Raw genomic sequence first — 17,618 nt, 5'->3', positions numbered from 1 at the left:
GGGGGGGGGGTGGGGGGGGGGCGCTGAACACATTAGGAAAAAGTCAACACTACACTGCTTTTACCAGCATCTTTACTTAATTTCGGAGACTCGAAAATTTCAGTTCTGGATACTTTGCGGGTTACAAACAGATGGTTTTCTCCGTGCTTCACAGCATAAAGTGACGGGAAAATTCTGTTTCTCTTTTTATTTACCATGGATGACAGCAGTTTTATCACAACGGAGTGCTATTTAAGGGACTCTGCTTATTAATATGTTTTGTGCAATTAGGAAACTTGCTCTTAAACTGATACACACCGAATTTAGTAAGATAATTTACAAGTAATTTAAATAAATGGTTAAGAACTCAAGCTTTCAGGGGACATTTGACTCACTTGACAGGTTGATGTAATTATTGAATGATTATTTAGCTCTGTCTTCAAATCATTTTTTCGTGCACTATTTATATATGTACATATATGTATACATTATATATAAAGTTTATACGTTTTTTTCCAAGTCCTGTTGAGCTGACCACTTGACTAAAACCTGCATTTGTGCCTTCATTTTGATACTTGTCTCTCTTGTGTAAAGTGAAAAGCTTTCAGTCCAATTTTAGTTTGAATCTTCTTTAATGACTTACCCTGGTTTGAGCTGCCAAGCTGTAGTTCTACTGTCTCTTACATTGCTTATCTTTTGATCACCCAGGGCAGGTTTCACTTTGTCTTATTTTCATATAATTGTTTGTAAAGTAATCCTGAATCATAAGTAAGATAGTCTGTGTAACTGGATTTGATTAATATATAAAATACACAATCATCATTACCATCTCCCCAAATTAAGAAAGACCATTAAGACATGTGTGTTAACTGTGGGTTAACTTTTGAAATCCTATTCAAGAATTGCCCACACAAATGCCCGCAGGCTCCAGCCAGGTAGAAGTTGGAGAGCAGACTCAGGCCAAGGGGACAGCCTACAGTTGCCAAGCAGGAACACCAGCCCAGTGTTGCCAGATGTTCCAATTCCTTAAGAAAAGCTGATAGTCTAGAGTTTTCAGTGAAATCCTTCTATTCTTAAATGTTGGCAACTAGTTCATAAAGCACGGTGGGGCCCAAATTCAACATGGCGATTGTTCTCAAGTTTATATGGCTTTTGCCCTCTGTGAATATGGGTAAAGTATTTCATAACTTTGTAGGCTTCCTTTTTAGGAGCCAGCCTTACTGTGCTTGTCTTCCTTTTGACTCTTCACTCTTGCTGTCCATGTAGCCCGCAATCTTCTTTATCTACTGCAGGTTGTTCCTCAGATTCTTCTGCCCAAGAGGCATCTTTCTGCATTGGTAGGGGAAGAATTCATCAACTTCATGTTATCACACTCATTTGTTCAGTGTGTGACGTGAACAACACAAGCCCCCCGAAGTTGGGTTCTCTTTACTGGGCTCTGTTATGGCATGATCCCATTGAGTAAGCTAAGGTGGCAAATTCAGAAGATTCCCATCCTGCTTATAGAATGATGCATAAAAGTTGATCGATTAAGTTTTCTGCTTTTTGAGAAACAACTATGAAAGCATGCCTCACAGGTACATAAAAGACTTAGAGATCATGTGTGAAGTCAAACAGAACTTAGGAACAGTTCAGCGAGGTGTTTTCTTCTTTGGTTATAAGGAAAGTGGTTGCTAAACCACTCCCTGCAAAATGCAGATAATAGATTTGCCGAATAAGTGCTTCAATCCCAAGGTGATTCCCAGGAATTGTTCCAGTCGTTTTGTTCCGTGTTATAATTATGACTCAAAACTCATTGCTTACCTTCTCAGGAAAGAATACGGGGATATGAACTGTCATAAGGAACCTTATAAAGTTAAAGGTGTTTGAATAATTTCCTGACCATTATTCATTAAATTTGCATACCTCATTCGACTTTTACAAGACCCATAACCTCTGCAAGCTTTCTTCTCCCTTTTTCAGCGCTAACAATGTTAGCTTTCTCCCATGATGGACACAAGATTTCTTTATTCGTGCTCTTTCATCCGAGCGAATTGCCTCCTCCCCTGTTCCCCAGATCTGCTGCTTGAAATTCCAAATAATGCCTCAACTGCCATCTCCTAGCAGGTCTTCCTCAAACCTTTGGAATTTCCACCTCTTCCTATACTACTTTTCTTACACCTCTAGTCCTAGCTCTTATCACTGCTCTGTATTATAATTACATACCTGTACTTTGGAGCAGGGACCTCTTTTGAAGTCTAGGTCTCTGTATTCCTTGAAACATCTTGGTCAACACAGCAAATGAATGCATGTTTTGTCTGCAGGGAGCTCTTGCTACATAGTTATCGAATAGATGTTTATTTCTCTTTAATAGGTTAACTGAATTTTGATTCCAGGTTGTTGTTTTTTTTTAACCTTGCCAAAAAATCTTAAAACTTCCTGACTTGGGTATGTTTGATTATTTAATTTCTTCTATTTTAGTAGTAGACCTGCCATTTTAGAACATGCTCACTTCTAGTTGTCAGAGTCCCCCCTGCACCCTATGCGTAGGCTTTGTGCCAAAGGAAAAACTTCATACTTGTCTGATAGGAAAGTGAACTGGGGTTGGCACATGATTACTCAGATTACAGAATAGGAACTTCTTGGAAAAAGAATCAGTGTAACAGGTTTTAAGGAGGGGCCATTTCTTTAGAAGACCAAAGTTTCACTTGAAACAGTCAACTTCCTTCTTTAATTTGGTAACTTTGTTTTTCCCCCATTAAGCTGGATGTTACAAAAAGCAAAGGCTTGGAATGTGTTGTGACTTGAAATGTGTTGGATGCAGCAGTTGAGGATTTTTTCCAGCATTATCTCATTTAATCCTCCTAACAACCGTGTTGTAGGTAGTATTATTAAGCTCCTTTCCCTAGGTGATTGGACTGTGCTGAAGATGGTGCCCAAGGTCACAGAGTAACCAGTGGAACTAGGATTCAAGGCCAGGTCTGTGACATTCGGAAGCCGGTCCTCCCAATTCCTGCCCTAGGCTTCCTGGCTGGGGAAGGCCACTTACCCACCTTTCAGGTGTCTGTTCTGATTACAATCACAGATGAATCTTCACCAAGAAAAACATACGCAAACATTGGTTTCGCAATATGTCAAAACAAAACAAAACAAAACAAAACATCGCCTTTGAATAAGTCTTGCTGGTTTTGATCATCTTGTGACTCAGATTCAATGGGTCCTGGGCAGGGCTCAGGTGTAGTCACCATGGATAATGGTTGCACAACCATTTTGTTCCAATAGCCAGCATCTCCAAAGCATGGCTCAAACTGTAGTTCTGTGCTTGCTGTGGCCGGATTCATTGTCTTGGCCCCAGTTGTTCCATCATACTTCGAGATCTCGTAAGGCTTAGGGACGGATTTCCGCTTTCCTTTTTTTTTTTTTTTAAGATTTTTATTTATTTATTCATGAGAGACAGAGACAGACAGAGAGAGAGAGAGAGAAAGAGAGAGAGAGAGGCAGAGGGAGAAGCAGGCTCCCAAGGAGCAGGGAGCCCGATGTGGGACTCAATCCCAGGACCCCGGGATCATGACCCGAGCCGAAGGCAGACGCCCAACCATCTGAGCCACCCAGGCGCCCCTCCGCTTTCCTTCTTTTATTTGACACATATTCATTAAGCACCCATGAGGGGCCGGGAACTAATGAACAGTAAATTTGGTAAAAACTAATCTGGCTCCTAGGTGGAATGAGGCCACTGTTGTGATCACTGCAGTTGTATTTCTTTTGTGTTTTCTTTTTTCCACTAGGTTGGCTTATTTTCTAGCCCATCACCTTACGCAAATGGCAAGAACACTTATCTCATCACAGGCTGCCACCCCCCTATACTACTAGTTCTCTTGTCTCCCATAAACATTGCATGTTAAGAGCTTTCAATTTTGAGCTCTGTAGAGGGCAGGACAGTATCTGGTTTTTCCTCCCCAAAGCCTAACACAGCACCTCGCATGTAGTGGGTGCTCATTACATGATGACAGCCGAGCCCTTCACATGTGTTGACTAGAACTCTAGGATTGGAAGACTTAGGAAGGGTAAAATTTGTGGAGTCTTGGAAAAAGTCTAATTTGGGAACCATAGCTGTGTTAGATATAGTATATGCTTTTTAATATGGTTTCATTTTTTAAGAAAAATATGTCATTTGCCATGTTTTTCTTACTTTTGTAGCTTGTTGGAAGATGCCAATGTGCCTTTTGTGGTCAAGTTGTCAATGTGATATATTTGTAGCTAGTATTTTTATTTTAGGTCATTCAAATTTATGTAGTATCATAGAGTTCTAGAGAGGGAGTTTACATTCCTGAAAAATGTTTTGTCACATAGTGAAGCTGAGTGTGGTGTAAAAGCGTAGGCTAGTGGGGAAATCACGTGAGGAGGGAAATGAATGTGCATGTTTATGATGGGCTGGCTGAATTAGTCATAGGATGAGTGAGCAAGGATAAGTGAATTCATTTTGGAACCCCAAGGGACAGTTTCTTAGTCAGGACAGCATGTCGTTTCTTTACTGGTCTCCTTCTAAGACAAGGAAGGCCTGCATTGTTTCAGAAAGTCCTTCTTAAATAGTTTTTTATAAAGATAATTTTCCTTGCATCTTTGCTTTTTAAGCCATCCCTCTCCCTGAAGCTGGAATTGAGTCATGAATTAGGCTTAGTGGTGACTAGAGAGCTGGTGACTATTCTACCACTTGAAGGTAATAGTAGTAGTAGCCCTAATAATAATAATAATAATAATAATAATAATAATAATAAGCATTAGTAGTAGCAGCAGCAGTAGTGATGACATTTTGGGGGTGTGTGCTGTGTGCCTGCACTGCTAAATTCCTTTCCTACATTCACTTCTTTCTTCGTTTTTTTTTTTATTTTTAAGATTTTATTTCTTGAGAGAGAGCGCGCGCACGCATGCACACACATGTGTGCACACAGGAATAGGGGGAGGAGCAGAGGGGGAGGGAGAGGGAGGCAGAAAGAATCTGAAGCAGACTCCCCGTGAAACAGGGAGCCCGTTGCAATGGACTCCATCCCAGGACCCTCAGATCATGACTTGAGCTGAAAACAAGAGTCCAGCGCTTAACTGAGCCACCCAGGTGTCCCCTCAGTATCATTCAGAACTTAGATGGTCACGATTCCCTTTTTTTTAACCTCTCTTCAGTTTGTAATTGCCCTCCCCATAAAACGGTCTAGAACTGATAAGTGATTTGGGCTTAGAGATGAATATAGCACGGGTGGCTTTGAACCCTCACTACCACCAGTCAGTCATGCTGTCGGCTGGTGGTAGTAACAGCAGTAACGGGGGCGCCTGGGTGGCTCAGTCCTTAAGCAACTGCTTTCGGCTCAGGTCATGATCTCAGGGTCCTGGGATCGAGCCCCGCATCGGGCTCCCTGCTCAGCGGGAAGCCTGCTTCCCCCTCTCCCACTGCCTGCCGCTCCCCCCCTGCTTGTGCTTTCTCTCTCTGTGTCAAATAAATAAATTAAAATCTTGAAAAACAAACAAAAAACCACAGCAGTAACAGTAATGAAAATAGTCATGGCAGCGCCAGCAGTGGTCTCATCATTTGGATGCATACTGTGTGCCTGCCCTGTGTGAAATACTTTCCATAAATTCTTCCATTTAATCCTTTGACAGCTGGAAAAGTCAAGGTTCAGAAAAGTTAAAGTCAAACCGCTGATGTGAGCAGGAACTGGAGCTTGACCCCGCACCCCCAGCTCTGTGTGTATCCCAGGCCAGTGCTCTTTGCCTCCGTGTTACACCAAGCGTGAAGTTCTCATCTGCCTCTCTGCCCAACACAAAATTCTGCAAACAGATCTCTCTCTCTCTTTAAAATTAAAATATAACCAACATATAACATAGCATAAGTTTAAGGTATACAAGGTGTTGTTTGATCCATATGTATTGTAATACAATGACTACAGTCGCATTAATACCTCTATCATGTCACAGAGTTATCATTTCTTTTTCGTGGTGGCAACAATTAAGATCTAGTCTCTTGGCAACTTTGAAGTTTATAATACAATGTTGTTGGCTCTAATCACTATGCTGTGTGTTAGATCTCCAGGACTTACCTATCTACTAGTTCCAGGTTTGTGACCTGAACAGATCTCCTTCTTTAAGCTTATGACCTACAACATAAGCAACTGCCCACTGGGCATCTCTACGTCTATGCCTGAATAACACCCCAAACAACACATTATCTAAAATGAACTCTGCGATCTCCTTAACCCCTTTGTGTGCCACAACGACTATTCCTACCCTATCCTGTGTCTTGTAAACACTGCCTCTGCCAGCCTGTCCCGTCATCCATTGAATGTCCCTCCTTTTCCTTTACTCCTCCCCCTTCAAGCCCTTGATGCATCTAATTGCTTATATCCTAAATTAAATCTCTCTCAGCAATGCACTTCAGCTTCTCACTGCTGCTCCCCCTCTGACTGCAGCCCTCAGCTTTCTCACCTGGACCCCCCCACCCACGTGGTAGCTGCCCCCCCCCCCCCCCCCCCGGCCTCCCCCCCCTCCCTTCCCAGGCCTACACGCACCCCCTTCCAGTCCACCTTAAGTCTTAGCCTAGAACTTTCTTCTTTTGATAGCCCCTCTCTCTGACTCCCACGAGTCTGGGTGAGGTGTCCTTTCTCCTTTTATGTCCTAAAACTCCATATTTGCTGCCACTTAATGGAGGACAAAAAGATCATAATTCATATTAGCATGATTTTGTACTGGAAAAGCACGGAACTGGCATTTAGAAAACTTAAGAGTTTAGTCCTGTTTGTGAGTATTATCCAGTCTTCTGGAGCTCACTTTGGAATGTATGAGAGCATTACATTAGGGCCATGGGTTTCAGTTTGTGTAATCATTTGTTTTTTACCATAGGACTCCATTGTTAAGCTCTTTTCTGAAAGGGCCTAAATCTGGAAGCTAAAATCGATAAAATGTGAACTCTGAGGTATGGCGTGGCCCAGAGGCTCAGCTGGAGCTCCCTGTCCCTCCTTCCCAGCATCTGAAGGGTCCTGGAGATGCAAGGAGCACATTTTGAAAATGCTGGCCCACAGGATCTCAAAGATCTCTTCCAAGAAGCATAGACTCCTTGTGCCTTCAAATATGCCTTTTAATTAATTTTCTTAAAGAGAGCCTTCGATTCTGTGCTGTTGTGCATCTGAAGTTTTAACTGACTTTTACATTTGGTGAATTTCAAATCTGAAAAGGGAGAAAAAAGTGAGGAACCTCTGTGTAATTTTGAGGTCTTTCTCCTTTGCCACCTAATGAGTTTTAAACAATGAGCATGCTAGAACTTTTATAAAACTATATAGCCACCGCCATCTCTAGTTGACAGTGGCTTTTGAAATCTGCTGGAAAACATCAGACTACCATTCTCGCTACTGGGCACTGTGCTCTCATATAGAGTTCGTAACCCTCTAGGCAGAAAGTATTGTGGAAGCATCGTTAGCCTTCTCTGTACATTTGTCCATCTGCAGACAAATGGACAGCCATTAAAACTCTTCACAGGAACCTGGATGTACAAGAAAAACAGTACTGCAGAACTTCACTGTCCTGTACAATAGCCGCTAGCCACATGTGGCTATTGACCACTTTTGATGTGGTTAGTCCAAATTGAGATGGACCGTAACCATAAAATATATACCAGATTTCAAAGACTTACTTCGAAAGAAAGTAGCAGGTCTCATTAATAGTTTTTGCTGTTGATCACATGTCAGAATGATAATTTTTTTAGGTATATTGGCCTAAATAAAACATTAATAAAATTAATTTCACCTGCCTCTTTTCACTGTTTTTTTTTTATGAAAAAACTTAAAATTACATAAGTGGTTTGCATTATGTTGGACAGTGCTGCAGTAGGAAAGTTGATGATTCTAAAAATACCTAGAAAGTGTCCCATAAACTTGGAAGTGTTGCACAGGGTCAGCTCCTAAACCTCTAAAGGTGGTGTCTATATTCTGCACAGTTTCAGAACTCTGAAAAAGTAAGGAGGTCCAGGCTCCATCCTGTTACATCCAAATGCTGTGTGATCACCAGCATCATGGTCTAATAAGCCAAATAGAATTTACCAAACTTCTTCCCTTTTCTCTGCCTATTCCAAAGGCCTACAAATCCATTATTAGTATAAGGGTCCTGAAGTTAGCCTAGTAAAAACTACTAGATGATGGAACAGGGATCCTACTCCAGGTCTGCTATTGAGGTGTTTATGAATCCAGCCGACAAGGGACATCTTGTCTCTTAACTCAGAGTCCTTTGGGGATTTGTGAGTAGACCCTGGGAGCAGAAGTAGTATGGATAAAAATAATACAACTGTGGTTTCCTATTAGAGATTTTCTGTCACATAACCATTTCTCATTTGATTTGATAATTTTTCTCCCAAAAAGTATCTGGTAGACCATATTTCTTTCAGACATTCAGCAAATATTTATTGTCAGCCCTATGCCAGGCACTATTCTAGGCCCTAGCGATAATTAAAAATAGGACAAATAGAGTGAACATCCTAGAGATACACCCCAATGCTAAGTTGTAAATTGGGGGAGGGCACTGGGGTGGCTCAGTCGTTAAGCGTCTGCCTTTGGCTCAGGTCATGGTCCCGGGGTCCTGGGATCGAGCCCCGCATCGGGCTCCCTGCTCGGCGGTGGGGAGGGGGGGGCCTGCTTCTCCCTCTGCCACTCCCCCTGCTTGTGTTCCCTCTCTCGCTGTGTCTCTCTCTGTCAAATAAATAAATAAAATCTTTAAAAATAAATAAATAAATTAGGGGGATATTATTTGGGGTTCTGTCAAGTGCCTTTTATTTACGACATGTCAAGTTAACCTTTGACTTGTAAGATACTTTATCTCCTCCAAGGACTTGAGACTTTACCTTCTTGCGTTCATTATATTTATCACTTCCTCCCGAAAGGGAGATAGTGTGCTGGGGAGGGAGGGCGGCAGCCGCTCATGGTGTGTTTTCTCTTCTTACTTTCCTTTTCACAGACTGCATTGAGCAGGTAATTTTCTCCCACAGGAAACCTAGCCATGGACACACTTTCTTACCTAATTGGATGTAACTTTACCACTGTAATTACAGTGATTTCAGAAATTGAGTTTAATTAAAATATGAATCCTGACTCTGAAAGCCTAAGGACTTTGGTACTCAAGTATACGTACACACAGGTGAAAAAGAATGTCTATGAGAAAGGGTGGCTAAGTTTTTTTTTAAGATTTTATTTATTTATTCATGAGAGACAGAGAGAGAGAGAGAGAGGCAGAGGCAGAGGGAGAAGCAGGCTCCCCACTGAGCAGGGAGCCTGATGTGGGACTCAATCCCAGGACCCTGGGATCATGACCTGAGCCAAAGGCAGATGCTTAACTGACTGAACCACCCAGTCACCCTGTTTTTTTTTTTTTTTTAAGTATTGTTTTAGTAGTAGTAAAATTGTAGAGGATTGTAGAGCACTTCTTTGGTAGCTTTCATCCATTGGTTTAAATGTTTTATACCAAAAGTCAACAATCCATGACACTATATGTCACAGGGAGCACACTCAGCCGGATGGATGGCAGGAAACACTTTTCCCCTTGTTGATAGGGTTCTGCTTACCTTTAAAAGAGCTAGATGCATTGCTGCACTTCCCTCTGAAGGAATTTATGCAGTGCCCTTCTCTGCCTGGGCATCTATGACTCTTTGTGTCTCTATATCCAAGATGGAAGCAGAATGGAACCTTACACCATTATCATCAGCATTTTGCCGCCTCTCTCTTATTCTTGGTTTTCCTTTCTCCCTTGAGATCCGTGCTATTAATTGCTTGATGTATTCAATCTTCTACACCTGGAGCCAGTCTTTTTGTTGTTGTTGTTGTTGTTGTTTTAAAGAATAAGGAATTGTCCCTTTCGCTTCACGTTCAATAGATTTCTCTTTATCGTGATTCTATCAGAAGAGAAGGTAAAACATCCTGTGTGGCATTTCATCTGATCGGACTTTTTCTGTCAGTGACTGAGAACTTAAGCTGCTGAATAGCTTTGAACACCTTTGCTCTCTACATGCATTTTCACCCTAACGTTGCAATATGTTTTTCAGGTTTTCAATTCAAAAACAGCTGAACTACTTAGTCATCATCAAGTGGAAATAAAACAAGAGTTTCCAAGAGAAGGGTACGTTTCCTGATTTAATATGTAAAAGATACCTCATGTTTTTTATTAATCCATCTCCCCTTACCAGCCCTCTGGCCTTGTAAAGCAAACTTCACCAAACCCCTCCTGAGAAGACTCGAGAGATAGGTTTTTAGTCAAGGAAAGAAACAATACCTTGGTGGCTCAGCAAAAACACGTGGGTGATTGATGGCTTGGGAATTCAGTGACAGGAAAGGAAGGGATAATAAAGTAGTAAGGCAAAGGAGTATTAAATATCGGAAATTCCACATTGACTTTGAAGGCATTTAGTTCTGTGTCCATCCTTGGTGAACACTGCTTTGCTGATTGGAGTATAAGCATTCACATCTCTTACCATCGAATGCTAAAGTCATCCTTCTTGGGAATAATGTGCATATGTAGTTAGTTGTAATTGAATAGGATGTTAAGTATATTATTTAAAATTTAATGATGTTTATGATACACCCACTTCGAAAAACTGTGGCAGTTTCTTAGGAAATCAGCCATGTATCTGCAGGTTCTGCTCTTAGGAATTTATCCAAGGGAAATGAAAGAAGAAAGCATATGGCTGTAGAAAGACATACATGAATGTCTATAGAAGCTTTATTCATAATAGCCCAAACTGGAAACAACCCAAATGTCGGTCATCGTAGAATGAATAACCGTGAAATACCATGAGGCAGATTTTAAAATATGAAGTGATGCGTGCAACAACATGGTTGAGTCGTATTAATACCATGAAACATGAAAAAAGCTGAACACAAAGGAGTACATACTACATGGCTATGTCTGAGATAATAAGAAGAGACGAAAGTAATCGAAGATGATAGAAACCCAAAAATCGGTTGCCTGTGGAGTATGTGATTGACTTGGAAAGAGGCATGAAAGAACTTTCAGGAGTGACAGGAATAATTCTATATCTTGAGTGGGGTGTTGGTTGGATGGACACATACATTTGTTAAAATTCAACAAATTGTATACTTTTAATCTGTTTTGTTTTACTTTAAAATTTAATTCAATTTAAGAAAGAAAAAAAAACTTGATGCCCTACCAAGTTTTGGTATTTTCTTTCCATGAAAAATGATCTCCTGCATTTTAGAGAATTACTTTAATAATAAAAGCTATTGATGTGGTACTAGCATTAGAATGACTGTCCACAGACCTAATCCCAGTGCAGTTTGGAGAGAAAGCACCTGGGTCTTGAAGGGACTAAAGTTAGAAATATGTGGAAGGAGGTTAGGTTTTTAGAAAAAGAATTTAGAGACGACTCAAAGCTCAGGAAAGCCAGTCAGGCTCAAGGAAGGCCAAGAAGAAAGGCATTTGGAATTCCCTTGTACTTGCAGATTGTAGGGTAGGACTTTTAAAATTTGGGTCCTTTCTACTTGTGGCTTTCCTCAATTGCCATTTGTTTTTTCCACATTTCTCTTCCTTGTCATTTATTATGAGCCTTTGATCTTTCTGAGGTCCTTGTACCTTACCAAAATGGCACCAGGATTGGGTCTGAGAACTGGGAGCAAGCCCTTGTCTACATGAAATAATTACTGGAAGAAACTTAAATTTTTTCCCTTAAATTCTCACAAAATCATTCGGGAGAAAAATGGCAAAAGAGATTAGTATACTTCTTTGACTTTTCAGAATTCATTTTGCTTCATAAATAAATAAGTACATACACAAATAAGTAAATAAGTAGATCAATCAGTCCATCCATCCCAAGAGTAATATATATATTTCAATCTACTTAGAAATAGCTAGTGACCAGTGAATGCCTGCGAACGGTTTATCAAAATTCATCAAAGCCACAGGATATAAAGAATTGGGGAACTCATTTCTTATTGAATTTGAAAAAATTATTTAAAAGTAGGTAGAGTATCTGCTACTTGCGGTCATTACTTGCCTTCTTTCAAATGATTAATTACTATATGAAGAATAAGAAAAATGTAAGGGAAATGGGCTTTTGTTTAAATCATTTGTTTAGAATATTGGCGATGCTTTCCTTTACTAATGTAATTTTCTTTGATTTATGCGCCAGCCACACCCTCATAAGTGCACATTTCTAGAGAAGTAAATTACATTTGTACTGCTTTCTTGTGGACTAACCAGATACATTCTTTTGTTCAAAGATGGGTGGAACAAGACCCTAAGGAGATTCTGCAGTCTGTCTATGAGTGTATAGAGAAAACATGTGAGAAACTTGGACAACTCAATATTGATATTTCCAACATAAAAGGTATTTCTAAGAAAATATTTTTCTCCATGTATGATTATCTCAATCAAATTCACTCATTCCTTCATTCAGCACATAACCGAGTGCCTGTGCAGTAGCAAGCAATTCTTTGTGAACCAAGGATGCAACAATAAATGGGAAGATTAAGGTCCCTGTTCTCATGAAGCTTTTATGCCGGTGGGTGTGAGCCCAACAGTAAGAGCAGACAAATACAAGCTGATCTCAGATACTGAGAAGTACCATGCAGAAGCTGAAACTGAGTGACACAGTAGGGTGTGCCTAGAGAGGCTTACTTTAGTTTAGATGGCTAGAGAAGGCCTCTCTGAGGAGGTGACACTTTTGCCGAGGTCTCACAAGCCAAAGGGGGCCAACCATGCAAATAGCTGGGAGAAGAATGTTTGAGGAAAAGGAAGCAGCATGTGCAACGGTCCTGAGGTGGGAACACGCTTGGCCTGTTTCTGGGTCAGAAACAGGCCAGCGTGTCAAAAGTGGAGTAAAAGAAGGGTGAGGGCGGGGGTGCAGCAGGGGTTTCAGTAGGAGCAGAAATCGGGGAAACGGATGGGGCCTTGTCAGCCATGGTTAGGAGTTTGGGTGTTGTTATTCTTAGTATTACAGGGGGCCGGCCGTGAGAAGGTTTGAAGCAAGGTGACAGGATGACAGGATCTGACCTGCAGTTTGAAGACAACTTCCTCACTACAGTGTGGTGAAGTCGTGTAGGTCTGGGTGTGGACACAGGGAGACCGGTGTAGAGGCTGCTGTGGAAGTCCTGAGAAAGAGGATGGTGACTTGACTGACAGTGGTAGTGGGGGAGGTGAAGAGAGGGGGCAGAAGTTGATAGATGGGAAGTCAGGGTAATAGAGTAGTGCTGTCAGGGGAAGTGATGGGTCAAAGATGATGCTTGGGGTTTTTGCTGGAGCTCCCAGATAGACTGGGGAACAGCTGGGGGAGGGCGGTTGGAATCAAAGCATTTCACAAAGAGAATCTCCCCGAAATAATTGAGAGTGTCAGATTATTACAGATCCCTATTAATTCCAAGTAGTTTTATTGTTTTTAAAGATTTATTTATTTGAGAGCGAGAGCACGAGCAGGGGGAGGGGCAGAGGGAGAGGGAGAATCTCAAGCAGACTCCACCCACTGAGCCACCCAGGCGCCCTCTTAGCTAGTTTGACTCTACATAAGGGCAGCCATCAGTTGGTGGTGAGGGTGCCTTGATTCACATCCTATTGGCTCTGAGATTTACCAACACTCCTGAGTTGAAACTTTGATTATTTATTTATTTTGGTGGAGATGCTGAGGAGAACCTTTGAATTTGTTTTCAGACTTTCCTCTATTTGTATTAATAAAACTTACTTAAAAAAGACTGGACCAGGGGCACCTGGGTCACAGTTGTTTAAGCGTCGGACTCTTGGTTTCAGCTCGGGTCGTGGTCTCAGGGTCGTGGGATCGAGCCCTGCTTCAGGCTCTGTGCTCAGCGGGGAATCTGCTTCGGATTCTCTCTCCCTCTGCCGCTCCTGCTTGTGCTCTCTGTCTCTCTCAAATAAACGGGTACACCTTCAAAAAAAAAAAAGACAATGTTATCAAAACCTTTCAGCACACTTCACGTGCTGGCTATGCTGGGGAAACAATGGAGCACGAATAGGGTCGTGCGGCTAACAGCCAAGTGAGGGAGACACGTGATAATGCAATGACAAATGAATGGAATATCCTACCCTTGTTTGTCCCTACATCTATGTGGAAGTGCTTCAGACTTCTTTTAGAGCTGCATTCAACAAGTTTTAGATGAGTCGTGCATCAAAGTGGTGGTTGGTTGTGTCCTTGAATTGTTCTCACAGCTTTTGCAGCCTAAACCTAGCTGCAAATGAGGGAAAAGGACTTATTGGAGGTCAGGTAGCTGTCTGTTATTGGATAACGGTGTTCATTTTCCTGAGCCACACTGGTAACTTCACAGACCACTTCACTTTTTGTTTTTCAAACCACCTCACTTTTTACTTCCTGTGTAGCAAATAAATCAGATTTTCCAGCTGAAGAGCAATTTATTTATAGTCTTACCTGTTAATCATTAAGAGTTTAGGGGCGCCTGGGTGACTCAGTCGGTTAAGCGTGTGCCTTCGGCTCAGGTCATGATGAGCCCCGCGTCGGGCTCCCTGCTCAGCCCGGAGCCTGCTTCTCCTTCTGCCTCTCCTGTTTGTGCGCACGCGCTCTCTCTCTCTCTGTCTCTCTCTCTCTCCCTCCCTCCCTCCCTCAAATAAATAAATAAAATCTTTTAAAAAATCATTGAGTTTATCATAGCTGGTTGAATTTTTTTTAAGATTTTATTTATTTATTTATTTTTAAAGATTTTATTTATTTGTCAGAGAGAGAGCATGAGAGCACAAGCAGGGGGAGCGGCAGGCTGAGGGAGAGGGAAAAGCAGGCTCCCCGCTGAGCAGGGAGCCCGATGCGGGACTCGATCCCAGGACCCTGGGATCATGACCTGAGCTGAAGGCAGATGGTTAACTGACTGAGCCACCCAGGTGTCCCTTATTTATTTTTTTTAAAGATTTTATTTTTATTTTTAAGCAATCTCTACACCTCTCTGCACCCAGCATGGGGCTCCAACTCACAACCCTGAGATCAAGAGTCACATGCTTCCCTGATTGAGCCAGCCAGGTGCCCCTAGCTGGTTGTATTTCTTTTGCAAATTCTAGTTTGATTGGTGTTAGTTGTCCTGCACCAGAAACTTTGTGGATTTCAGGTCTGGATGAACAGTGTCACCAAAACTAAAGTTCACTCTCCAGCTCAACCGCACACAGGAGTCCAAGACAAGGAAATAGGCTGCTTCTTTCCTTAAAGAGTTGGGAAGCTCTGTTTGCCTGTGACTGGGCTGAAGGAGCTACAGAGTATATAAAGAATTAAAGTTCCAGATACCCTCATTCATCCTCATGTGATAGAAGCAAAACACAACATACGCCGCTATAATCCTGAGAACATAGGTGCACCTGGCTGGCTTAATTGGTAGAGCATGCAACTCTTGATCTTGGGGCCGTGAGTTCGAGCCTCAGGTTGAGTATGGAGATTACTTTAAAAAAGAAATTAAAAAAACCGAGAGCATAAAATTTTCAGTGATTAAATTCTCTTGTATCAAAAGTCATTACCACACTGTTAGAGGAAAGGGAAACCCCCCACATCCACTACCTCGCCCTGCCAAACATATCCACACATATTTCTGTCTTCTATCTACTCTCAGGGGGTCTCAGAAAGACATCTTGTTCTCCAAAATAGCTTCCCAGCTGTGGTGCATCTCATTTCCAATTGTTATAAGATGCCTCAAGCACACATTTTCCAGAGACTGTTTTTCTTACAAAGCTTTAGACCTCTTTCCACGTGGCATTTTTAGTAGCCCCAGAGTCTCCCTCCGGGGCTCTTACTATTTCGCTTTGGGTGATTTTTAGGGTTGGTTGTTTTTTTTTTTTTTTTCCTAAAAACATGTTCCAATTATAAGTTACGATTTTATTTTCATTAATTTTTGAAGTGGCTCTAGGCCCAACACGGGGCTTGAACTCACGACCCCAAGATCAAAGAGTTGCATGCTCTACTGACTGAGCCGGCCAGGTGCTCCTGATTTTATTTTTAAATAAGGATGCCTACCGTCCATAATTCTACCAACAACAGTTATAACACCCTGCAGTATTTCCAAAGGCTTTTTCTAAGTATATTTTCTTAACTGTCATTATAACTTTTCACAGGCAATGTTAAGCAAAATTGAACCAGAGATTCTGAAGTTAGCATTTAACTAGTTAATTTTACTGGAAGTGCTCATAGCTGAGAAAAATACCTCTTGAGAAGGAATGTACAGGTGAAGCATGAACCTCCTAGATACAGTGTACTACACTGGGTTTTATATATGTCAATGATGATAGTATCTATAACTAAAAGACTGTGGGGCCAGGAAATCATATATACTTTATGCATGTAACTTCTCATATGCTCCTAAATGGGAGATAAACCCAAGGTGGAGAATTACAGAACCTCAATGTGTAATTCTGAGAAAGAGGGAATGAAAATTAGGCACTATTAAGAGAAGCATGGGTGCTGGAATCAGCAGTCAGAAAAGTTCTGTTTTTGTTTTGTTTTTATCTTTTATTTAAATTCAACTTAATTAACATATATTGTATTACTAGTTTCAGAGGTAGAATTTAGTAAAATTTTGTTTTTGTTCTTTTTTTAAGCACCAGTGGGGGGAGGAGCAGAGGGACAGGGAGAGAAGCAGATTCCCCGCTGAGCAGGGAGCCCAACGTGGGGCTCGATCTCATAACCCTGAGATCATGACCTGAGCCGAAATCGGATGCTCAACTGACTGGGCCACCCAGATGCCCTAGAAAAGTTTTCTTTAAAAACAAAACACAGGGGTACCTGGCTGGCTCAGTGAGGTAGAGCATGTGACTCATGATCTCAGGGCCGTGAGTTCAAGCTCCACATAAAAAAAAAAAAAAGAAAATCTTAAAAAAATACAGAGGACTTTAGGGTAAAAATGACAAGAAGTTGGAACACTGAAAAAGTTCAGAGGTACCTTATAAGGCCTGTGTGCCCTGAGGAGAAACCAGTAATGGAGATATGTTTATGGCTGCAGGAGAACCCTGAGAAGCTCTCTTGCTGGACTTTGTCTGCAAGAAAAGCAATTTTACTTCACACAAAGGAACTGAATTAAGATAGAAGGGAAAGAAGGAGTGGTCAGGGAGGAACCTGTGACCAATGAGTCAGATAGAAAATAGCCCTAGATTATATTCTGAATATAAGTTAAAATGAGCCAATAAAGAAGGGTAACCCAAAGGGCAGAGGAAAGTGATTCAGAGACTATAGCTAAGCGAGCCCCGCCGGTCTGTTTATGGAAAATTAATGTAGTGGGGAAGAATGGGAGATTCTACTGGACCATGAATTCATTGTGATCCCACAGCGTGAAGTTGTCACTAAAACTATCATGTTCACAGTATTCCAATTTAGCAGTCCATTGCTGAGGTCCCACTGAGTTCTCTGGCCTCTGTTGTGCCCCCAGTACTACTGGGCAATTCCTTTATGTGTCCTGCTTAGCTCAGTCCCATTCTCTGCAACTATTAGTCCAACCTCTCCTCAATAATATTGATGACAATGAGGGGCACCTGGGTGGTGCAGTCGGTTAAGTGACCGACTCTTAGTTCCGGCTCAGGTCATGATCTCATGGTCGTGGGATCGACCCTGAGTTGGGCTCCACACTCAGTGTGGAGTCTGCTCTAGAGTCTCTCTCTCTCTCTCTCTCTCTCTCTCTCTCTCTCTCTCTCTCTCT

The 17,618-nt window shown here is 41.7% G+C and overlaps 1 protein-coding gene across 5 annotated transcripts in view; it reads left to right on the top strand.

The window, feature by feature from the left end:
• Positions 1 to 17,618, top strand: part of GK (glycerol kinase) — a 73,652-nt gene that overhangs the window by 766 nt on the left and 55,268 nt on the right. For all 5 annotated transcript variants that reach the window (XM_073901947.1, XM_073901945.1, XM_073901948.1 and 2 more), the window contains exons 2-3: positions 10,025 to 10,098; positions 12,216 to 12,322. In XM_073901947.1, coding sequence (XP_073758048.1) covers positions 10,025 to 10,098; positions 12,216 to 12,322 — 181 coding nt within the window. The remainder of the gene's footprint in view (positions 1 to 10,024; positions 10,099 to 12,215; positions 12,323 to 17,618) is intronic.

The sequence above is a fragment of the Callorhinus ursinus genome, unplaced genomic scaffold (assembly GCF_003265705.2).
Source record: "Callorhinus ursinus isolate GAN/ISIS: 27379988/994484 unplaced genomic scaffold, GSC_fseal_2.0 scaffold16, whole genome shotgun sequence".
NCBI classification, from domain to species: Eukaryota; Metazoa; Chordata; class Mammalia; order Carnivora; family Otariidae; genus Callorhinus; species Callorhinus ursinus.
The sequence above is the reverse complement of the archived record's forward strand: the minus strand, read 5'-3'. Positions and strand labels throughout refer to the sequence as shown.